The 25,793-nt window shown below is 38.5% G+C and overlaps 1 protein-coding gene across 1 annotated transcript; it reads right to left on the bottom strand.

The window, feature by feature from the left end:
* LOC106136515 (zinc finger protein 845) lies at positions 1–25,602 on the bottom strand. Its single transcript, XM_060951457.1, has 16 exons — positions 25,106–25,602; positions 16,008–16,138; positions 15,169–15,211; positions 14,197–14,390; positions 12,640–12,768; positions 11,423–11,499; positions 10,910–11,032; positions 10,381–10,587; positions 10,027–10,149; positions 9,673–9,795; positions 9,319–9,441; positions 8,965–9,087; positions 8,151–8,252; positions 7,027–7,152; positions 5,855–5,951; positions 1–4,753 (listed from the first exon to the last, which is right to left on the bottom strand). The coding sequence occupies exons 1-16, from the start codon at positions 25,323–25,325 to the stop codon at positions 4,403–4,405; spliced, it is 2,292 nt and encodes a 763-aa protein (XP_060807440.1). The 5' UTR covers positions 25,326–25,602; the 3' UTR covers positions 1–4,402.
* Between the last annotated feature and the right edge of the window lie 191 nt (positions 25,603–25,793).

The following is a 25,793-nucleotide window of genomic DNA, read 5'->3' on the forward strand; positions in this document are numbered from 1 at the left end:
TTATAAAACTAACTATACAAATAGAAAGGAATGGAGATCAAAAATCAACTTGTACTTTTCATGTATACAGAAATAAATAAAACTTCATTTACAAACAGCAAAACTGTTTTTTATAGGTATCACTAACATAAATATAGTTACATTTCTTATTTGGCAGTATCTGTACAGTCGTGTGGTTTATTATTTTTAAAGAAATATAATAAGACAGGTAGTTATGCCATTTCAGTTATAAAAGAACAAACTTCAGTTTAGAAATAAAGAAAAAAAAATTATATTTATTTTCCTTCTGTTTCTTGAAAAGGCATTTATTTCTTATCTCCCCTCTTTCTCTCTAAATGATTTTAACAAAAGATTTAATAATAAAAGATAGAATATGAGATAAAAGTTTACCTTGACAAAGTCGAGGAAAAAGCGGCATAGTCATATTAACTTTTTTACTTCTCTATTTTCTTGTTGACTTCGACGAAACTGGACGAAACACATTTGATCATGACTAAACGAATTTCTATGATTTACTATGTACCTACCTACATTAATTTAAATACTAAAAAGTGTAGTCAGTATATATATTTCAAGTGACTACATATAATACAACATGGAGACTACCAAGAAACAAAGTCACTGACGTGTATGCAAACATATTCAAGCGTTAACATACACGACAACCGCATTAACAGTTCTGGGCAAGTGGTTTAGGTAAGGTTTGTAAAAAAAATATGTACAAATATTTTACGGGCAGTTCGAAGGAAGATTATTACAAGACTTTCCGAGATAGTATATAATCAAAGGGGAAATATATAAAAGAATAACATGTAGCGGGAGCGATGATTCGGCTCGACCGCCACCAAAGGGTAGATCTTCCGCCAGGCTGGGGTGACGCCTGGGGAACCGCGCGACACACGATTTGTGTCGGAGGTTGTATATGTTTATGCTCCAATCCGTGAAATTTTTGCTTGCGCGATTTAGGTTTTTCGCTGTTTTTTTACTGAAAGCGTCGCGTGATTTAATTTTTTATTGTTGTGACGTGTGGCGTAGACATGTCGCCACAAACACACGATATATTTTCGATTCCTAAATTCACCCGCAAAATATCTGTTGTAACATTAGATAGGTATACCAAACTTATATATTTACTTTTATATGTTATGTTTGTATATATATTTCGTACATAAAATATTCTTACTTTTTATCTCCATATTGTGTAGCAGACGAGACCAAAAATATCTGTACAATAATTATTTAAATCTAAAATAAATAATCTTAACTTCTAAACTATGCTATTTAAAATTCATCTACCAAAAACATTATCCCTGTGACCTATAAAATTAAATAACTAAAAGGAACTATTTGTAACGTAATAAGCTCTAAACTCAGATTATCTACCTCAAGATGATACAATGTATTAAGTGTGAGATAGCACTATATAGAATTTATACATTTATGGATAACACTATTATGGCCATTCAGTCTTTTCAAGACAGTTGGCTCTGTCTACTCCGCAAGGGATATAGACGTGACCATATGTATGAATAACACTATACAGGCAACTGGATGTGTAATAATGGATCCAATACCTTAGGTTTTCGTTAGGTTTACCTGCAAAGGTTGCGGAGGTCAGATGTGAGGCGCTTCGTGTAAAAACCTGATTCACCCAATCCAGGATCCATGGTCAAAGGTATACCCCCGGGCTCCTCTCCAGAGAGGTGAGGATGCAACCGGGACTAAAGCCAGGAGGAAGAAGCACTATAAGGAATTTAGTGTGAAACAAAAATACTTATTAAAATAGTCCCTTATCCAAAATTATCTACACATTTTTTTCCTATTTTAACATACCTTGATCAAATCAGGGATGTTTTAGTTAAATGGTCACGTCAAGAGCACCTGAAACCGACGACGTTGTATGAAGAGAGTTATGAATGTGGATGAAGCGAAAGAAGTATGCAAGGATCAGGCAAGTGGAAAGATGTGGTCTCTGCCTACCCCTCCGGGAAAGAGGCGTGATTTAATGTATGATTTTGAGGTAGATAACATAATGGTTTAATTACATTCATTGAACTATGTTCGTTAGTTTACATTTATGTATTAAAACGAGGTATACAAAATAATGTGGTCGCAATATAACCAATTATAATCATACTTACGGCTTGGCAATAATATATATAAACACATGTTTTACATACCTAAGATACCCAGCGAGATATTATTGCATAAGTCCTTATGACAAAGGTAATCGCCTCTTTACCACGATTTCGAATCTGTATTTAGATTTAGTTTTATTTTAAAATCTCGCGACATTTCTTATAATCTTTATATTTATGCGTTCTCTTTCTTATAAAGTGTAAATGGGTAATAGATCGAACAAATTCTTAAATACTTACTCATTTCAAATCAAAATTACCAACATATACTTTTAGACTTAAGACAGTCAAACTCTAAATTCTACATATGGCGTAGGAATGGAATCTAGGTGTAAAAGACTCATGCATTGCATAAAATTCTTGGATGCTTAACGCTGGCTACCTTTTTGATTTCCAGATTTTATGATCGCCTTCGAAAAAAGGTGGTTCTTTGTTTGATCTGTATGTGGGTATGTTTGTCCACGATTATGTCTCGTTTCGCTGAACCGATTTTGATGCGGTTTTAGAAGAGTTTATTACAGTACAAAGAAGGTTTTAGAAACTGACTTCGAAAAAGGAGATCAGGATATCAATCGGAGGCGGTTACTTTTTTGCAAGTTATTTTAAGTTAACATGGCTTATTGCAGTTATTTATATTTATTCCCATGGATGTCGTAAAAGGCGACTAAGAGATAGGCTTACAAACTTGAGATTCTTTTTTTAGGCGATGGGCTAGGAACCTGTCACTATTTGAATCTCAATCCTATCATTAAGCCAAATAGCTGAACGTGGCCATTCAGTCTTTTCAAGACTGTTGGCTCTGTCTACCCCGCAAGTGATATAGACGTGACCATATGTATGTATGTAGAATTTGACACTTCTGGGAAGCGCAGTAGCAACTTTTAATTTAAAAAAAAATCCTGCGCAGCGTCCATAGAGAACGATGTGCTAGAACCTATGTGCTGAGCACAGTACCTACATTACAACTGCGGTTACGACTTATCATTAATTTATAACTAACGAGATTTTGGAGCTATCTGTTGCCTTAACGCTGTACATTAATATTTATGTACAAAGAACATAGGGTACTTTGCAATGCCGTGTGGTGTCCGGCACCAATAAAATGGCGAAATATGGGATGCGGAACTGAGTTATAAGTAGAGATCGGATAATCGGATGCATATTTACCTAAACTAATATTTTGGATAAGAAAGTATGGAGGCGGCTTCTCGCTTTCGGGATTCGAATTATTTTGAATCCCGGAAATTTTATTAAACAAGAAATTGAAACTTATCGTATATTAGGTATGATAAACACCTTTATAAACATAAGTGATGGATGATCATATGCCGGAATTTTGTGCTACAAAAATGCGTTTCATACTAAGCCAACACCTCAACTTTAGGTAAATTTGCATTCGAATACATAATTAGAACATTAAGTGCATCAATGCCGAATCCCGGAATTTTTGAGGTACAGAAGTATGTTCCATAATAACCCAACACCCCAACTTTAGGTAAATATGCATCCGAATATCCGATCTCTGGTTATAAGGATCAGGGGTCGATTCACTCACATTGTCACTGCACAAACGTTGTTAGGCAATGTTCGTTTGGACATGTCTTATTTTCCCGATAAAATCAAAATCCATATTTAATTCACAAAATAAAAATAAATATAAATATACATATATGGGACAAATTACACAGATTGAGTTAGCCTCGAAGTAAGTTCAAAACTTGTGTTACGAGATACTAACCCAACGATACTATACTTTATAATAAATACTTATATATTTAAACATACAAGTATTTATTATAAACCCAGGTCAATCAGAGAAAGTTCTTTCCTCATGCCCTGTCACAGACAAGCGTACTACCCCTGCGCCACAGAGGCCGTTAGTAAAATAGGCTTTTGCAAGCACTTTGAGTACATTGTATGTATTAACATCTTAAACTCATACCAATAATAATGTATCATCATAACCTGACAATCAAACCATCATTTGCCGGCCTCTGTGGCGCAGCGGTAGTGCGCTTGTCTGTGTCACCGAAGGTCCCGGGTTCGAATCCCGGCCAGAGTATGAGAAACGAACTTTCTGATTGGCCTGGGTCTTGGATGTTTATCTATACAAGTATTTATTATAAAATATAGTATCGTTGAGTTAGTATCTCGTAACACAAGTCTCGAACTTACATCGAGGCTAACTCAATCCGTGTAATTTGTCCCGTATATATTATATCATCAACTCCAAGTAAACATCACCAAGTCAAAACCATACAATCTCAACACTCAACCCCCGGCTCCTGCTTCACATCCTCGACTCCATCATTCAATATATCCCTTTGGACATCCACAAACGTCTCAAACATGGGTATATAAGAGTTCACCGTCGCATCCAAGGCGGGCGTCACTTTGGCCTGCTTTATCTCGTTTACAGTGGGTTTGAACAGGTTGATGCTCTGCGTCTTCCTCAGCCGGACCTGGTCGCGGATCTGCGCGCGCGTCATGTTGAGGTGCTTCCGCTGGTAGTGCACGCGCACGTAGGGCTCCGTCTTGAACGCCACGCCGCACTCGCCGCACGGGTACTTCTCGTCGGAGTGCACGCGCATGTGGCGCTGGAGCACCTGTTTGTTCTGGAATGGTAAATGTTGGTTACACATATAGAATAGAATAACATAATAGGCTACTTTTTATCCCGCAATTCCCGCGGGATTGATTCCACGCGGACGAAGTCGCGGGCGTACACATCCGAGGAATGGGGAGATTCGACGTCCCCTTCAATAAACACAGTGTTCCCTAAAACTTTACTCAACAAAGCGAATGTGTGTAGTGCTGCTTATTTCTGCATTATAGTGATGTCTATGTCGGAGTCTAAGCTATTATATACGCGACTACGTCCGTGTGGAATCAATCCCGCGGGAACTCCGGGATAAAAAGTAACCTATATGTTATTCTGGGTCTACAGCTACCTGCATACCTCATCGTAATAGGTTTAGTAGTTTATGCGTGAAAGAGTAACAAAAATCCATCTGCTCTGGTATAACTAAAATGCCGTTATCTGCCAAATCCTTGTTTTATGTAAAACGTCAAAAACTGCGGTAAAAATTTAAACTGATGCCATTCATCAATGAGAACGCCTATTTATGACTTAAAGGTACCAAAAAGTCGTATATACAGATCGAAAGAGATTTTTTTTCTTATTTTACTGGTAAAAAAGGTGTAAATCATGATGTCAGATAACGGCATTTTAGTTATACCACTGCAGCCATACTGACATACTCACAAACTTTCGCATTTATAATATTAGTAGGATTGTATATAGTCACGTCTATATTCTTTGCGGGGTGGACAGAGTCTTGAAAATACTCGCTTGTTGTACATACACACATACATACATATAATCACGTCTAAATCCCTTGTGGGGTTGATAGGGCCAACAGACTTTAAAATACTGATAAGCCACAATCAGCTGTTTGGCTCACTGATAGAATTGAGATTCATATAAAGTGACAGGTTGCAAGTACTTTTATTTTTTTCGTACTTTCTGAAATATAAACCGATGTTTTTCTTTTAACGCTTTTAAATATCCTTTAGATGAGTACACTTAACAGTTAAATTTATGCAGTTGAATTAAAAGTCATCCTGTATATAATGTTTTAGCAAGAAATAAATATCAAAAGTAAATTAAAGGAAAATTTGAATATTAACACGAATATAAATAATAAACGACTCACGATGAATCCCTTCCCGCACTGCACGCACTCGTGGTTCTTGGGGGGCGACAGCCCGAGGTGGTCCACCTGCGTGTGGCTGCGCAGCCGCGCTGGAGCCCTGGGGGCGGGCAGGGGGACCAGTTACATACATATAAACACGTCTATATCCCTTGCGGGGTAGGCAGAGACCGCAGTATTTAAAAGACTGATAGGTCATGTTCAGTTGTATTAATTTATAATGGAATTGAGATTGAAATAGTGACAAGATGTAGTATTTTACAATAAATTACTTATACAGGGTGACATTTAAAACAACTGCATCCTTTTAAACATAGACTATACCCATGCTTATGAGCCGTTTGAGCCTATTTTTATTTAAATTAAACGTCATCATTTTCACATTAAAAAAACCCTCAAAAACTACGTCACACGCTTTATTAAAGACCAATACACAAAAAGAAATTAAAACTAAACATGTAAATAAATGTCTGAAAAATAAATTATTTTTCTAGTATCAAGATCAAGTAAAGTACAGAGTTGTCGAGATCGCTCAGCTGAATGAATTGTGTCGTTGACCTCTGAATCTTACGCCTCGCTTTTCCGCCGGCCGGAATGACGTATTAAGATTATGATCGTGGATTTTCTATACTTTTATTTTTTTTCGTACTTTCTTAAATATGAACCGATATTTTTCTTTTAACGTTTTTAAATATCCTTTAGATGAGTACATTTGATAGTTAAATTTATGCAGTTGAATTAAAAGTCATCCTGTATAGATAAACGTCCAAGACACAGGCCAATCAGAGAATGTTCGTTTCTCGTCACACTCTGACTGGGGATTCGTACTCGGTACCTCAGTGGCGTAACTACAGGGTGGCAAGTCGGCAAAATGCCACGGGCCCCCAGCCGGAAGGGGCCCCCGGTCAGAGGAGAATCCCAACTCCCAACATCTCTTATTTATCATACATGTTTAGTAAAAAAAGTTTTAGTCTTTGATTTATTTTTGTTACCTACTCAGTTTCCTACACAAGTAAAAAAAATAATAAAAATTCAAAGCTTTTGTAAAAAAAAGGTTGTAACCCAGTTTTAGACCGTACCTATACGATGAATTTGCCACGGGCCACGAATGGTATAGTTACGCCACTGCGGTACCTACTTATATAATTATGAATTAGAAAGGAAGTTTTGCTGACCTGAACACACGTCCGCAACCGGGCACGGTGCAGGCGTGACCTCCCCGCTTCTCGTGCGACCACATTATGTGGGCTCGCACCTCGCCTTTCGTCAGGTACAGCCTCTGACAGTAGTCACATTGGTATCTGTTTTAGAAAATTACAATTAATTAATTAGATGCATTAAAATAGTCAAAAATCTATGAAAGGAAATTTATATATATATATACATATATACATATATATATATACATATATATATATATATATGTATATATATATATGTATATATGTATATATGTACTATTTATAAACACTACAGGTATTAAAGGAGTGCCGTGTGGTTCCCGGCACCAGTACAAAAAAGAATAGGACCACTCCATCTCGTTCCCATGGACGTCGTAAAAGGCGACTAAGGGATAGGCTTACAAACTTGAGATTCTTTTTTTAAGCAATGGGCTAGCAACCTGTCACTATTTGAATCTCAATTCTATCATTAAGCCAGAGTGTGGTAGACAGAGCCAACAGTCTTGAAAAGACTGATAGGTCACGCTCAGCTGCTTGGCTTAATGATAGAATTGAGATTTAAATAGTGACAGGCTGCTAGTCCATCGCTTATAAGAAGAATCCCAAGTTTATAAGCTATTCCCTTAGTCGCCTTTTACGACATCCATGGGAACGATGTGGAGTGGGTCCTATTTTTAAATACCGGGAACCACACGGCGAATGCGAGAGGTTTATATAAATAGAATAGAATAGATTCATTTTCACAATTAGATACAAGGTATCAATTATTGTCGTCACATCACTTAAATCTTATTATATCTACTACCGCTTCCAAAGCGCATGTGTACAAGAAGCGGCTGAACAAACTACACTGCAGCATTTTCATCGGATGTATGTATGATGTATGCAAATGGTATTTCAAACCATTTGCATACATCATACATACATCCGATTCTTACATAACTATATAGATTTACTTATAATGCATCACATCTTCTTCTTCGTCGTTACCCGCTTTCTACGCGGGGTCGGCACAGTAGATATGTATGTTAGTTTTTTCCAATTACTCCTGTCAATTGCCATCTCACTGGTCACACTCCCTTTCTCCTCATAAATGAAATGTAAAAGAAAAGCCTTACTTTTTAGTGCGATCCTTGTGCATCCGCTTTATATGTTTGTTGAGTAAGGAATTGTTACCGCAGACAAGACCGCAATGCGGACATTTCTCGCCGATGTGGACCCTGTAACAAATATATAACACACACATATATATATATATATATATATTATATATATATATATATATATTAAGTATAGGTTTATAGTATAAATGGTATAGTAAGTACATACATACATACGGTCACGTCTATATCCCTTGCGGGGTAGACAGAGCCAACAGTCTTGAAAAGACTGAATGGCCACGTTCAGCTGTTTGGCTTAATGATAGAATTGAGATTCAAATAGTGACAGGTTGCTAGCCCATCGCCTAAAAAAGAATCCCAAGTTTGTAAGCCTATCCCTTAGTCGTCTTTTACGACATCTACGGGAAAGAGATGGAGTGGTCCTATTCTTTTTTGTATTGGTGCCGGGAACCGCACGGCAGGTGTATGTATGTTACTTACTATGTTTATTCTACATTATTATTATCACCCACACAAAGGTTCTCCGCTTAACCCAATGGTAGATTGTTAGATAATGCTGCTCAACTCTTACTCATTATTCTGCTTCAACTGTTCGGCCCAATGATGGAATTGAGATCCAAATAGTGACAGGTGCTAGCCCATCGCCTAAAAAAAAGGATCGCAATTTTATATGCCTATCCCTCAGTCGCTTTTTATGACATCCATGGGAAAGAGATGGAGTGGTCTGTGGTGTGTCTGCAGGTGCCGCTTCAGGCAGCTCTTGTTGTCAGCTCACCCTTCAACACACTCTTGACCTGACCACAACACTCACCCGTCGTAGTAACAGTTGTGGACCCTCGCGTAGTGCAGCCGCAGCGCGTCCTGGTGTGGGAACGGCACGCAGCACAGGGTGCACACGGTGGCCCGGTGTGTCTGCAGGTGCCGCTTCAGGCAGCTCTTGTTGTCAGCTCACCCTTCAACACACTCTTGACCTGACCACAACACTCACCCGTCGTAGTAACAGTTGTGGACCCTCGCGTAGTGCAGCCGCAGCGCGTCCTGGTGTGGGAACGGCACGCAGCACAGGGTGCACACGGTGGCCCGGTGTGTCTGCAGGTGCCGCTTCAGGCAGCTCTTGTTGTCAGCTCACCCTTCAACACACTCTTGACCTGACCACAACACTCACCCGTCGTAGTAACAGTTGTGGACCCTCGCGTAGTGCAGCCGCAGCGCGTCCTGGTGTGGGAACGGCACGCAGCACAGGGTGCACACGGTGGCCCGGTGTGTCTGCAGGTGCCGCTTCAGGCAGCTCTTGTTGTCAGCTCACCCTTCAACACACTCTTGACCTGACCACAACACTCACCCGTCGTAGTAACAGTTGTGGACCCTCGCGTAGTGCAGCCGCAGCGCGTCCTGGTGTGGGAACGGCACGCAGCACAGGGTGCACACGGTGGCCCGGTGTGTCTGCAGGTGCCGCTTCAGGCAGCTCTTGTTGTCAGCTCACCCTTCAACACACTCTTGACCTGACCACAACACTCACCCGTCGTAGTAACAGTTGTGGACCCTCGCGTAGTGCAGCCGCAGCGCGTCCTGGTGTGGGAACGGCACGCAGCACAGGGTGCACACGGTGGCCCGGTGTGTCTGCAGGTGCCGCTTCAGGCAGCTCTTGTTGTCAGCTCACCCTTCAACACACTCTTGACCTGACCACAACACTCACCCGTCGTAGTAACAGTTGTGGACCCTCGCGTAGTGCAGCCGCAGCGCGTCCTGGTGTGGGAACGGCACGCAGCACAGGGTGCACACGGTGGCCCGGTGTGTCTGCAGGTGCCGCTTCAGGCAGCTCTTGTTGTCAGCTCACCCTTCAACACACTCTTGACCTGACCACAACACTCACCCGTCGTAGTAACAGTTGTGGACCCTCGCGTAGTGCAGCCGCAGCGCGTCCTGGTGTGGGAACGGCACGCAGCACAGGGTGCACACGGTGGCCCGGTGTGTCTGCAGGTGCCGCTTCAGGCAGCTCTTGTTGTCAGCTCACCCTTCAACACACTCTTGACCTGACCACAACACTCACCCGTCGTAGTAACAGTTGTGGACCCTCGCGTAGTGCAGCCGCAGCGCGTCCTGGTGTGGGAACGGCACGCAGCACAGGGTGCACACGGTGGCCCGGTGTGTCTGCAGGTGCCGCTTCAGGCAGCTCTTGTTGTCAGCTCACCCTTCAACACACTCTTGACCTGACCACAACACTCACCCGTCGTAGTAACAGTTGTGGACCCTCGCGTAGTGCAGCCGCAGCGCGTCCTGGTGTGGGAACGGCACGCAGCACAGGGTGCACACGGTGGCCCGGTGTGTCTGCAGGTGCCGCTTCAGGCAGCTCTTGCTTTTGTAAGCTTTGCCGCAGACGGCGCACACAACGAGCGAGGAGGACGCACGGTTGCGTATCTCCTCTTTGTGACTTCTGTCAATTAATTTAAAAAAAAAATTATAATTAATTGAAATTAAATTCATATTAGGTATAATTTTCACATAGTAAAGGATATACATATTTGTATTTAATTTAAAGTAATTTTAATTAGTTAAAAATAAACAATACAAAAACATTTAAATAAAAATGCTCAGAAGCGTGGGTGTAGTCTATGTTTAAAAGAATGCAGTTGTTTTAAATGACACCCTGTATATATACTGTTGGTATATATATATATATACCATTAGTATGGTATATATATATACACATACACATGTATATACCAACAGAAAGAAAAATAAACAGCACAAACAACCTGACATGACTCCGGTAGCGCCCCCTCTCGTGGAACACGCGCTTGCAGTCCGGCTCGGGACATTGGAAGTTGAACAATTTGGTGTGATGTTGTTCGATGTGACGCTCGAGGTAACGCGGACGCCTGGATATACGAAAAAATGGTAATTAAATATTTAATATTGGTATATTTTATTAGTGCCCATAAAAAAATTGTAATTAAATATTTGTTATTTGTATATTTTATTGGTGCCGTTTGTTTCCCGGCACCAAAACAAAAAAACAATATAACAACCACTCCATCTCTTTCCCATGGATGTCGTAAAAGGCGACTAAGGAAAATGCTTGTAAATTTGTGGATACTTCTCGTAGGCGATGGGCTAGCAACCCGTCACTATTTGAATCTCAATTGCATCATAAAGCCATACAGCTGAACGTGGTCTATCAGTCTTTTTAACACTGTTGGCTTTGTCTACCCCGCAAGGGATATACACGTGATTATATGTATGTAGAAATAAAAAAGAATACTACTCACTTGAAAGATCTAGAACATTCGACGCAGACGAACGCCTGTCGTTCATGATCGGTCATCACGTGAGACGCGGCCGTGTCCTACAAAACAAATAAATTTCTCTGAAGCATGTGTCTTGTGGAGAGGATGTTGTATTATTACTAACATCCTACTACTATTATAAAGGCGAAAGTTTGTATGGATGTTTGTTACTCTTTCACGCAAAAACTACTGAACCGATTACCATGAAATTTGGTATGTAAGTAGCTGAAGACCCAGAATAACACATAGGCTACTTTTTATCCCAGAGTTCCCGCGGGATTGATAGGGTTTCCATGCGGACGAAGTCGCGGGCGGCCTCTAGTACATTATAAGATCAAAAATATACTGGGACGCTACTGTGGGTATGTTTATTTTCTTAAAGAGTTGTCTTAACGAGTCTCTTGGTCCTAAACCGTAAATTTTACACAAAGCGATGCAAATCTGACCTCCGCAACCTATGGAGGGGGATCCTGAATTGGATTTTATCATTAAGCCAAACGTAGCCAATCAGTCTCCTCAAGACTGTTGGCTCTGTCTACCCCGCAAGGGATAAAGACGTGATTATATGTGTGTATGTATGTAACAAACTTCTCTGAAGCATGTGTCTTGTGGAGAGGATGAATGAAAGCAGGTCGACTAAGCAGATATACAAGGGGAGTGTGGAGGGAAAGGTCGGAGTGGGAAGACCTAGACGTATCTTGATCAAATTAAGGACGTGCTGGTAAAGGGTCAAAAGTACCCGAAACCGCCGAGCTTGCATGAAGAGAGTAATGAATGTGGATGAAGCGAAGGAAGTATGCAGAGATCGTGGCAAGTGGAAAGAGGTAGTCTCTGCCTAGCCCTCCAGGAAAGAGGCGTGATTTTATGTATTATGTATGTTCTCTGAAGCTGGTTAAGTTAGCTATATACATGAATACATTCAGATATACAAAGGATCATTTAGAAAGGAGAATTGCATATATACATATAGTCACGTTTATATCCCTTGAGGGGTGGACAGGGCCAACAGTCGCGAAAAGACTGAAATGCCACACGTTCAACTGTTTGGCTTAATGATGGAATTGAGATTCAAATATTAAAGGTTGCCCGCCAATCGCCTGGCCTATGGATCTTCGCGAGGCCGTTGGCTCTGTCCTCCCGGCAAGGGATGTAGACGTGATCATATGTATGTATGTATGTAATTTAAATGTTATATTCACCTTATCTTTGTGTATCATGAGACAAATGGCGCAGCGGTACCGGCGGTAGTGGCGCAGCCGGTGTCTGTATAACATCGTCTTGGATTTGACGCGGGCGCGACAGAGACTGCATTCGAATTCGCCAGCTTCCTGTCAATGTTATTAATGAAACATCTTAGTTTGTGCCGTGTGGTTCCCGGCATCAATACAAAAAAGAATAGGACCACTCCATCTCTTTCCCATGGATGTCGTAAAAGGCGACTAAGGGATAGGCTTACAAAGTTGGGATTCTTTTTTAGGCGATGGACTAGCAACATGTCACTATTTGAATCTCCATTCCATCATAAAGCCAACAGCTGAACGTGGCCTATCAGTCTTTTCAGGACTGTTGGCTCTGTTTACCCCGCAAGGGATATAGACGTAATTGTATGTATGTATGGAGGATATATACAATCTTCGACACAACATCGTGTGTCGCGCGGTTCCCCAGGCTTCACAACTAGCCTGGCGGAAGATCTTTTCTATTTGGTGGCGGTCGAGCCCGAATCATCGCTCCCATTAATTTTTCCTTTAAAACATACAACTTTGATACTTATGGCATTGAAATAAGGTATAATTACGGCTGCGGTAGTGCGAGAAGTGACTAACAAATTCTGACAACTGATTGTATAAAATTTGCACAGCTCAGATCAGGAACACTCTTAACTGACGAGCTTGCATGAAGAGAGTTATGAAAGGGGATGAAGCGTAAGAGTCAAAAATTTAAAATTTTTATTATTATAGGATACTATCATATAGCTTAATAATTGTCAAATCTTTTGGTTTCACAACATTGGTTGACGTCAAATAAATTACTTAAAACTATGTTTACTGCCGCTTCCAAGGCGTCAGTGCAGAAGAAGCGGTAACAAAGTATGCAGGGATCGGTGGCAAGTGGAAAAATGTAGTATCTGCTTCCCCCTCCGGGAAAGAGGTTTGATTACGTATGTATTTTTATTGAGTGTCACTTCCAGGGTTTCATGGTCCCAGGACAAAAGAAGTAGTTATATAGTACTTAAAGTTATTATTCTATTTATTAGACACCGGTGAATGTCAGGGGAAAAATTAGTTCTTTCCCACATTTTTGTTCGATTCCCAGAAATGGTTAATTTTAAACTATTTGTTTTTACTATTTTTTTATTTTTTGTGAGCACCACTCGGTCACCCAGGTATTAATATGTAATAACTAACCGGTGAATGTATCTTCATGTGCATGTCGTAGGCCTCCTCTTACACAAACCCGAGTGCGCACCACTCGCACCTGTATGCGAAGTTCTTGCGCAGATTTAGAGTTTCGCCAATCTCCCTCTACCATTGCTCCTCCGTTATCGTTATTAATACTATCTATCTTTTCCAAAATAGGAGTCCAATGTCTGGGAAAATCAGTTCAATCCCATATTTTCACCAAATTCGTCGAAGCGGTCGGTTTTCACGTGGGAGTATAGGTTCGATCCCCAGCAACAAAAGTTTCATTTTGGGTTTTTATGTCGCCCACCGAGCACCGCTCGGTAACCCAGGTATTACTATATAATAACTCACCGGCGAATGTATCTTCATGTGCATGTCGTAGGCCTCCTCCAGCACAAACCCGAGTGCGCACCACTCGCATCTGTATGCGAAGTTCTTGCGCAGGTTTAGAGTTTCGCCAATCTCCCTCTGACGTTGCTCCTCCGTTATCGTTATTATTTCTATGTGTTTCGTTACTTCCTCGGAGTATAGCATGTTCTCTTCTTCTGCAATCGAAATTGTGACAATTATATAACTGTTAAGCCAAAGAGACGAACGTGGCCTTTATGTCTTTTCAAAATTGTCGGCTCTCTCTACGTCGCAAGGAGATATGGACGTGATTATATGTATGTACTGTTATTTGCTTCAAGACTGTAAGATTGGACTTTTAAAAGTTTTTAAAGTTGCTTGCTGTTACTATATCAGATTTAAGCAACCAATACAGTGCTACATATACAAGTCGCCTCGCGAATGTTCGACAGAGCAGAATAGCGCCACCTATCGCCGAAGCAAACCGAATAAAATACCATACTACATATATACATAAAATCACGTCTATATGCTTTGCGGGGTAGACAGAGCCAGGAATCTTGAAAAGACAGGCCACTAAAAGTAGAATCCGAAGTTTATAAGCCTATCCCTTAGTCGCCTTTTGCGACATTTATAAGAAGCCTTACTACATGTACAATAAAGCTCATAGTAGTAGTACAGAAGCGGTCAAATCAGTTCGCAGTTTCAAATGGCGCGCTCTGATTGGCTATATTTTCGCGCCATACGAAAATTGCGCAGAACCCGTAGTAAGGCACAAGCGTACAGCAGACGCGCTGTTTCGCTTTTTATTACGATGTGAAACGAGACAGCGATAGTTTTTAGCGCGGTATAAACAGCGTCGCGCGTGTCACTCTACCGGGGACAGAAACATCGGTGTAACATACAAATGGTAATTGATGAAAATGTAAAAACTTTTAATTTATATAAAATTTTTATACAAAAATATAAACTCACTTTTGGACTTCCCCCTGTATGTCGGTTTCACGTTGGCTTCTCTCTGAAATCAAGAATTTAAATTATTATAAATCGCCTTTAATAAAAGGAAGCGAAATAAAACGCGAATCTCAAGACCGAGCGAGATGGCGACGCACTGTGGATGCCCTCTGCCCCAGCTAGGGGACATAGGACCTTAAGTCAAGTAAGTCAAGACCTTTAATAAAAAATACTAAATTGAAATTGCTTCATCCGTTTGTGAGCTAAGACGCCAAAGACAGACACGTCAAACTTATAACTATTTGAATCTCAATTCCATCATTAGCCACACGGCTTAATGTGGCCTCACAGTCTTTTTAAGACTGTTGGCTCTTTCTATCCTTAAGTACCAGATACCACACAGATAAACCTACACGACGTGAAAATATTTACCTTTACAAACTTTTTATAATTTTTAACGTGGTACTACGGCTAGTGGGCATCTTGGAGTCCGAGTCCGTCCAAGGTGTCATTTTTAACTAATCTTATAATGTAAGTACATTAACACTATTCCACGTTTATAAGTCCGACGCAGCAAAGCGCAACCTACCGTCGAATTAAACCGAGAAATGAAAACTCAATGAGATAACGACCTTATTACAAGTACATTAAAGTTCAATTCCAAAATCAAAATGTCTCCTGCTATCTCACTTGTAGTAGTAAGTACATTATCGAACAGTCAGTTTGCGGGTTCAAATGACGCATTCTGATTGGCTTAACCGCTCGAATATTTACGCGCGAAAATTTGACATTGACATTGGTGTAACCTATAAAAGTTGTAATACTGTACCGAATAATTATTCAAAACTAAGAATGCCTACCACTTTCTTCTTCTTCTTCAACCTCCGGGGTGGTATATACTCATCATCAGAGTCGGACCGCCTCCGCCTCCGAGGCGGGGCCGGGTACCGCATCGCGATCTGAGCAGCCACATACTCCAAGGGTATGTCCTCTGAAATAAACAAGGACGTCCTGAGACTTCATCCAATCCAGGATCATTGCCGTAAAGGCGCACCATGGGCTCCTCTCGTGAGGAAGTACCCAGGACTTATGCCACTTGCATGCACACACTTGTGTACTGGTACACAGAGTTCCTATATTTTTTTTTAAATCAGTTCTTCAGATTTAACACTTGGAAAGTATTTCACAGTCTTCTTCCTCCTGGCTATGTCCTGGTCTTCATCACTCTGAAGAGAATATGCTTTTCAACATTGATCCTGAATTGGGTGAGTCAGATTTATACACAATGCAATCTAATATCCTTCTTTTAAGACATCCATGTGAATGAGATAGAGTTTTAGTAAAAGTTTAACTTTCAAACACACACACATATATTTTTACAAACATTGGCATTTGTAATATTTATCACTATTTATGATACAAAATGAAAATCAGCTTTCTTATATGGATAGTACTTATTGTAATTACATAAAAAAAAGCCACAATCTTATTCTTCTCCATTTTGTTTCCAAAGTCTTAACAATTCTTGGAAATTCTTGGGTCCTGTTGTATTGTCAATTACATTTATCATTTGTGGTGTTCGCATTGATGACTTGTTACATGACGATGATGGGCAGCATCAGCAGTTGGCTGCCCTGCAAGCTAAAAAAAAATATAACAATTTAAACATCGTAAAATAAATAAACCAAACCGCTTCAGTGGGTACTTACCACTTGTTATGTCAAATTGCCCATTAGTACACTCCACCAATAGCATCACTCAAAATTTTTTAAAAGCAAATTATGGTAAACAAAAATAAAATCAGGCCATAAGGTTACGGTACATAGGGAATAAGGATTAATAATTTCAGGAAATTAAATAGAAAAATGGAACAAAAATTTTATACACAAAACTTTTGTATTTATTTTTGATTTAATATAAAGGTGATAAGAAAAGGAAGCAAATATTTATATATTTGCTTCCTTTTCTTATCTTTATATGTTTATACATATACTAATTGCCAACAAAGTTTACAACTTATCAACTCCTTTTTAAATGAACAAAAAGTTCAAGTCTAATTTAAAATAAAAAAAATTGAAGTTTTGGCTGTGTAATCATCATCTTTGATTTCAGCACAAATATTTTTATTATTTCAGCATTGATGAGGACAACTAGTCCTGATTATAATTTTTGACGAAATAAAACTTTGGACTCGATAAAAAGATGTGTATTCGGAAAAACGTTCAAAAAAAGGCGGGAAGATTTTTCTTCTTTTTTTTACAATGGAAATTGCGCACAGATAATTAATTGGCGCAAACATGCCCTCGGGCGTTGAAAGCCTTTCTTTCAACCAAACTCTGCGTCGACGGGTAGTGGGCAAATCCTATTAAAAGCTCTTCGTATGACTCCAACAGATGTGGTGATGTCTGCCACTCGAACAATTCCATCTGATCCAGGATGGACGGCAATGACTCTTCCCAATCGCCATTTGAGAGGAGGTAGATGATCTTCCTTTACGACGACCAATGCACCCAGCTTCAGTGTATCGTTGCCCTTTTGCCACTTGGTTCTGTGCTGCAACTCAGATACGAACTCCTTACTCCAACGAGCCCAAAAATGCTGGCGTAACTGCTCTATTCGTTGGAAACGTGATAATGAAGCAGTGGAATGGTCCTTGATATCATGCCGTGGAAGTGAAGTAAGAGGCCGGCCTATCAAAAAATGTCCTGGAGTCAATGGGGTGCAATCTGCTGGATCGGAAGACAGAGGCGTCAGTGGACGTGAATTTAATATTGCCTCAATCTGGACTAACGTGGTGTTAAGTTCTTCAAACGTAAGGTTACAATTTCCCAACACTCGCCTAAGGTGGAATTTTGTTGACTTAACACCCGCTTCCCAAAGACCGCCGTAATGAGGGCTATACGAATAGAATAGAATAGAATAGAATAGATTTATTTTCAAAATTGGATACAAGGTATCACTTATTGACGTCACATAACTTAAATCTAATTATAACTACTACCGCTTCCAAAGCGCATGTGTAGAAGAAGCGGCGGAACAAACTACACTGCAGCATTTTCACAGGACGTCAATTTACAAATATAGATCTCTTAAATCTAAATCGTGGACGAATGCACATTGTCTACATTAAAAAACATGTATGAATGTAGAACTGATTATGTCAATACGAATATTTCGTCAAATAAAATAATTATAAAATAAAATATGTACATACTGTACAAATTATGTCCAGATCATGTCAAAAATACACAAACATTTAAGAGGCCATTATGTCCAGCTCGGGCCACACATGTTTATCATTAATATAATCATCCGTGCTGTAATAGGCTTTCCTACAAAGCTCAACTTTAATATACTGTTTGAATTTTCTATCATTCATTTCAAGAACACTTTTTGGTAATTTATTATAAAATCTTATACAATTAATAAGAAATGATTTCCCTACCTTAGCCAGCCGATGTGCTGGGATCGACAACTTGTAATTGTTCCGCAGTGATCTACTAGTACATTCACCTACTTTTTTGAAAGAGTCTAAGTTTTTCCTAACATGCATGATGTTATCGAATATGTATTGGGAGGGCAAAGTTAAAATATTTAGGTTTTTGAAAAAATCTCTAAGGGAATCTCTTTGTTTAAGACCGTAGATATATCGAATTGCCCTTTTTTGTAAAATGAAAATAGTTTGTATGTCTGCTGCTGATCCCCAAAGCAGTAGACCATATGACATTAAACTATGAAAATAACTAAAATATACTAGCTTAGCAGTTGCCACATCCGTCAAATGCCTAATACGACGAATAGCGTATGCTGCAGAACTAAGCCTTTTAGAAAGTTTACGCAGGGATAAAATGGAATTTGATACCATCATTAGCTAATTGTTCGCTCAAGGAATCACAATTAGTTTTAAGAAACTTCGAAAGTTCATTGCAGGCCCCTACGAATGAGGTACCGTTATCGGAATAAATATCATCGGGCTTTCCCCGTCGCGAAATAAATCGAAATAATGCTAGTAAATACTTATTACTCGTTAAGTCACTCACCACCTCCAAATGGATAGCTTTAGTGGTGAAACACACAAAAATTGCAATGTACACTTTTATCAGCTTACATCCGCGACCTTGCCGACTAGCAGCCATGATGGGACCAGCATAGTCCACACCAGTGCACTGAAAGGGGTAACCGCCTGGAAGGAGACGCTGCTGTGGTAAATTGCCCATTATAGGACTAACTGTTCTACCTGATATGCGACAGCAACGTACACACTTACGATAACAAGTCCTCGCTAAATTTCGTCCGCCTATAGGCCAGTACGAATCTCTAATAGAAGCCAACATCAATTGTGGGCCTGCATGCATTAACCTTATATGTTCAAATTCAAAAAGTAATTTTGTAAATTTATGAGTGGACTGTAAAATAATAGGGTGCTTTTTCTCAAAACAAAACAAGGAATTAACTAAGCGTCCTCCAACACGCATTATTTTATTATCATCAAGAAATACATTAAATTTAATAAGGGCGCTTTTATTTGGCAATTTACGATTACCAGAAAGCATTTCATACTCAGGAAATGATTCCTTTTGACTTTGGATAATGACAACATTTAGTGCATCCTGCAAATCATCTTGTGACAGAAATTTACTAGCTGTAGGCTTTTTTCTACACAATTTAATAAATTTTAAAACAGTACCTACAGTGCGGATATGCCTTAAATAATTTGAAAATCTACTAAAATCTATAAGAGTGTAACTTAGACTATCATTACGAATAGTAGCGCTCAAAGAAACAGAAGGTCGAGTTTCAGGCAGATAGTTTAACTCTAATGATTTACATGGAGAAGGCCAATGTGAACTATGTTGCTTTAGAAAGCTGGGACCGCTCCACCATAAGTCTAAAGATTTTAGAACACTAATATCCCTTACTATTATCAATATTAGTTTTTTCAGTCATATGACCTAACTCTATATATTCAGACATGAAATCTCGATACATATTGCCATAGTCAGGCTTTGATTTCAGTCTACGTTCTAGAGAATAAAAACATTTAGATGCCCTTTGGAATGAGTCTCCTAACATGGAAGGACTTTGCTTCATTGGAATACGAACACAAAAATGACCATTTTCTAAACGTTTCGTATTTTTCAAAAAATGTTCCTCACATAACCTTTCTTCAGGTGAATAATGAGAAGATGGAGGGTTTATCTCTTCCAGATTCCAAAACTTTACCAAATCATTGTGAATTTTATTAAAATCATCATTAAAAGAGGAATCTGTCTGAGTAAAATTACAAGAAATATCATTTGACCTACGCTTGCCTTTATTATAAGTAACAGGACCGGAAACTATCCAGCCTAATAATGTGTCACACAGTACCGGCTTACCTATGCCTAGTCTAATTCTCTGTGACCCGACCAAGTCCCAGAAGAGATCAGCACCTATTAATATATCTACTTCTGACGGCTTATTAAATGTGGGGTCCGCTAAAAATATATTATCTGGAATATTCAAGTCTAAAATGTCGATTTCGCGACAAGGCATAACACTCATTAATGATGGCAAAATAAAACAACTTAACTTTGCAGTATAAGAGTTGTATAAAGACTTCATCTTTGTCTGACAAATTTTGCCTACGTGAGAACTCACGTTATTTATGCCATAGACTGAACCGTTAACATGACTAGTATTCAAATTGAGCCGAGTACATAAGCGTTCTGTCATAAATGATGAAGTGCTACCACTATCAAGCAGGGCGCGCACTATGTGCTCACGATCGTTCTGATCACATAACTTGATGAGAGCGGTAGACAACAAAACACCACCGCGGTGTTCACCGTTATCACCACAAGACGAACTGAGATCCGCAGACAAAGTTAAATTATTTGCACTCGCATCAGTGCTTGTCCCAGCGTCAGCGGGCGGTAACGAAGGCATGAAAACAAATGAGCTATCTCGTGATGTATTTTTATTATCATTATTATTGCAAGAATTTGAAACAGGCTTATTATCCGTCAAATGCAACAATATATTGTGACGGCGTTTACACAATTTGCAACCCGGCCTTTTACAACGATTGGCGAAATGACCAACACGAAAACAATTATAACAAACTTTATAGTTAGGCATTAACTTGTGACGGGCGTCTACACTAAGTGCAAGGAATTGTGAACAACTACTTAACAAGTGATCCGACTTACAGTGCGGACACAACTTATTATTTAAATTATTATTGTTGGGATTTGCAACAAGCATAGATTGTATCCTACCTGTACTATGCTTAGAGGGAGAAGCATTATTGCGAGCTCGCGCTAACTCTAAGGTTTCCAACAAATCAGAGCGCGTGCGAATGAATTGTAGGAATGTACTAAATGTTATTATTATATCTTTATCTATGCGACCCTTATGATCCTCCCACTCACGCAATGTTTGCTGAGGTAATTTACAAGTCACTATATATATTAATAAAGTGTCCCAGTGTTTCACAGGCTCACCTAGTGACTCCAATGCACATAGATTTTTATTAAGTTGATCAATTAAATCTTTTAACACAAAAGATGACTCTTTCACTATAGTGTTTAAATTAAATAAGGAGGATAAATGATTCTGCACCAATAATCTTTTATTGTCAAAACGATCACATATCAATTTCCAAGCTATGTCGTAATTTCCGGCTGAAAACTCAACGGCATGAATTACAACAGCAGCAGATCCCTCCAAAGACGCTCGCAAGTAATGGAATTTATTAATTTGGTCAATTTCGTCATTACAATGAATAAGGCTGATAAAAGTGTCACGGAACTCCAACCAATTGCTATAGGTCCCGTTGAACTTTGGGAGCTGAATGGTGGGCAACCTAACAGGCTTACGTTGACTAATACGGGTAATTTTATCACTACTTACCGACTCTTTACCATTATTGTACGTACATAGTAAGTCCTGTGCCCTAGACAGTGAGTTGTAATACAAAGACTCGAACTCAGCTCGTTCGGTTAATCGAAAATTGATATCGTCAGCTAAACATTCTAAACGTAACTGTACCTCATTGTAAAGTTCATACATACTTTCGATCTTCCCCATCCGTAATTGCAATTCCCTGACCGTACAACTGTCTAACTGTTCATCAGATTCTGGCAATCCATCCAGGTAATTGATGAATAGCGTCAAACGTCCCTTAAAACTACCTCGTTTCTTAACAAGTTCCTTTTCTTCAGACATATTGGGAAACGGATGTGGTCAACCTGAAATGTTTACAATGGAAATATAAACAACCGATGTTTAAAGTAAAGATACAGTTATGCCTACCAATTTAATGCGTTAATTATCTAACAATATTTTTTCGACAATTAAACTAACAAAATGCATTAATTGAAAATGAATGTGTCGATAATTTAAATAAAACAAACTTTACTGTCTATTAAATGATAACAAGGGCCTTAGTGATTTTCGTTGCAAAAATAAACTATCAAATTAATTAATTACTTTGCATTGAAAATAAGTACATCACCATAAATAGAATAGGCTCATTAAACCGAAATAACAAATTACAATCACACACGACGGCAACCAAAATTGACCTACCTAGGTTCCTATGATACACCTGCGATGATGACTTAGTAACAATAAATTGACCTACGCACCTTTATTTTACGTGAATAATAAAAGAATTTGCTAAAATAACAAATAATATATCCAAATAATGAAACAACAATGCTTCCTATACCTATTTAATTAAGTATAATTAGGATATAATTATAGCAAATATTACGTAAAAAACAATGGAGAAAGATGCTTGGTACTAACAAACATAAAGTGTAATAAATAGTACTAACCTTATAAAATCCTTAATTAACACACTTAACAATACCTGTTCGAGTGTTGGGTTAGTTATTTAAATATAATATTACTACTTAACACCATATAAAATGTACTCCGTCATCTGCAGAATTTTCCTTTAGGTAGCAATGCCGCCTCGAGTCCGGTGATATTAATAATCGTCAAATTTACTGAAATTATTCATATTAACGCTGATCCACATTAATTATTCATCCGGCTTCGGTTTTGGACCATGATGAGGACAACTAGTCCTGATTATAATTTTTGACGAAATAAAACTTTGGACTCGATAAAAAGATGTGTATTCGGAAAAACGTTCAAAAAAAGGCGGGAAGATTTTTCTTCTTTTTTTTACAATGGAAATTGCGCACAGATAATTAATTGGCGCAAACAAGCATACATATTTTCTATTTACATAATATTTTTTAGGAAGTGTCTAGTCCGCCACCAGCGGCCATTTAACAAACCGAATTACTAAGCCGCTAGTGGTAAAATAAGAAATTAAATAATTCTGCCACAAGTATTGTGGTATTCAAATTTGTTCCTTTAGTCAAACTAATAAAGTCTAATTTTAAAATACACTAGGGCAGCGTAGTGAAGTTGTTCCTATTGCGGCAGACTAATATAAAATGCTATTCCGCCACAAGTTATTAGTTATTGGAATATGTTCCTTATAACTTGTATATAAAGCATATATTTCATTATGTTAAAGTATCGTACCGAAGTTAGCAATGTGACAAAAACTTTTGTTTTTGTAGTTGATGAGGAAGTTTTAAACTTTTTTCATTGTTTGTATTACTGTAAATTATAATTAACGATAAAACCCAGAAAAAGCACTTAGAGTGCTTTTTCTGTGTACCGCAAAAATACAAAACAGCTATGTTAAAATAATAAAGGCCATAAAACAATAACAGTACTTAATCAAAAGGAAGAGCCAAAAAAATACAACATTTAGAAATAAACGACGAAGAAATAGAAAATGATGACAGAAATAAAGATGAAAATACGTTTAAAAGAACAAGTAATATAGAAATTAACAATAACACTACAGAGGTTTTAGAAACAGAGCAAATTGGATTTGCTAAAAATATAGTAATAATACATAATGAACAAAAAGAAAGCAATAAAATAAACTTAGAGACACATGTAATAATACATATTGAACCAGAAACAGAAAAGGAAGACACAAAATACTATGAAAATGTAACGATAAAAACAAATAAGGCACATACATATAATCGACCATACTGCAGAAGATTTAGAGATAGTAAATAAAGAATACGCAGAGAGACAACTTATAATACATAATAAACAGGATGAGAATGAAATAAATCTACATATAGAGAAACCTGTTGAACAGAAACAAAATCTAGAAAAGGCTGAGAAACATGTAAAAACTGAAGATAGAAATGACAAAAGTATGCACAGACCTGTAATGCTCTTGTTAATCAAACAATAAGATTACCAGCTGTCCGAAAACGCAGAGGTCGACCCAAAGGACATGATCTAACAGTAGTAGGAGTTAAGAAAAAAAAAGAACAATATCTAAATAAACGTTGTTATGTACTCGTACATGAAAAATAAATATATTTCTTAAAAATTGTGTATCATTTACTACTTTTTGATAAGTATATCAATTGCCGCAAAAAACTTGCCTCAGCTTTGGTGGCTGTTTATTTTTGGTAGGTATGCTGCCTCTAACTAGCGGTAGAATATTTTGTTGGTTTGACTTGCCACTTGTGGCAGAATAGCCTTATTTGTTATTGTGCCTATAGCGGCAGAATAATATAATTTTTTATCTAACCACAAGTGGCAGTATATTTATTTTTATTAAATGACCACTGGTGGCAGACTAGACACTTCCTATTTTTTATCCCTGCCCCTGTAACATGGCATGCGCGATAAACTATTGCTGTCCCGTTTTACATTATAATTAAAAGCAAAACAGCTATAGTTTATCGCGCGATAAAAACGGCGTTGCGCGTGCCATGTTAGGAGGACTGGTACACAAAGCAACGTATAACTTTTTGACTTGGTTAAGAGATTATGATCTCCATTGCATTAAAATAGGCAAATCAAGATTCCTATACGGTATGGAATCGTATAGATATAACGGTATCAAAATACATACCATCACCGCTGCTGTAATAAGTAGGCTCCAATTTGACCGTGATGTTCTCCGGAGCATAACAGGATTCATCATCAATTGGTTCCGATTTTATATCGATGTTTTCGGTGAGCTGGCGTTTTATGTCTTCAATTTTCTGTGGTTTAGAGTCATTTTCATCGAGCGATACCTCGCCGCCGGATTCCGGTTCGACCTTTACGTTCACATTCAAGTCTGTCTCCATTTTTAACCGGATTTAGATTATTATAAAAAACTAACTGTGAAGTAATCTACATAGCAAGAATTCAGCAAAAACTACAGTACTACACTGAAAATTGTCTTATCCGAAGACAAAATCCGTTATTACTAACAATTGTTAGTTATTAATACTAACGTATGCTAAAATATGTCGGCAGTTTTCCTAATTTTTAGCCTAAATCTACGTTTTCACGATTTACTAAAAAATCGACCGAATTTTTTTGACAGACCTATTTTTCTGTTTCAGGTACCTAATTTTGACATTGACGTTTGCCAACTGTCAGCTGGGCTGGTGGCAAACTGAGTCAGTGTTGGCAAATAAAAAATCATTTTACGATAATCGAATAATATTTTGTTAACATATGCCGCCACAGGTACATAACAAATACTTGCTCTTTTATGTTACGTTTAAACCGAGAGTTGTTAATTAAAATCAGAATAAGCCTGAAAAATT

Source organism: Amyelois transitella, chromosome 25, assembly GCF_032362555.1.
Source record: "Amyelois transitella isolate CPQ chromosome 25, ilAmyTran1.1, whole genome shotgun sequence".
In the NCBI taxonomy this organism is placed as follows: Eukaryota; Metazoa; Arthropoda; class Insecta; order Lepidoptera; family Pyralidae; genus Amyelois; species Amyelois transitella.

Coding starts and splice junctions, on each gene's coding strand:
- LOC106136515 (XM_060951457.1), bottom strand. CDS start 25,325: ATGGAGACAGACTTGAATGTGAACGTAAAGGTCGAACCGGAATCCGGC. Junction 16,139..25,105: donor TTATTACAGCAGCGGTGATG/GTATGTATTTTG, acceptor TGTTTATTTCAG/AGGACATACCCTTGGAGTAT. Junction 5,952..7,026: donor GGTTGCGGACGTGTGTTCAG/GTCAGCAAAACT, acceptor GCCCGCCCCCAG/GGCTCCAGCGCGGCTGCGCA.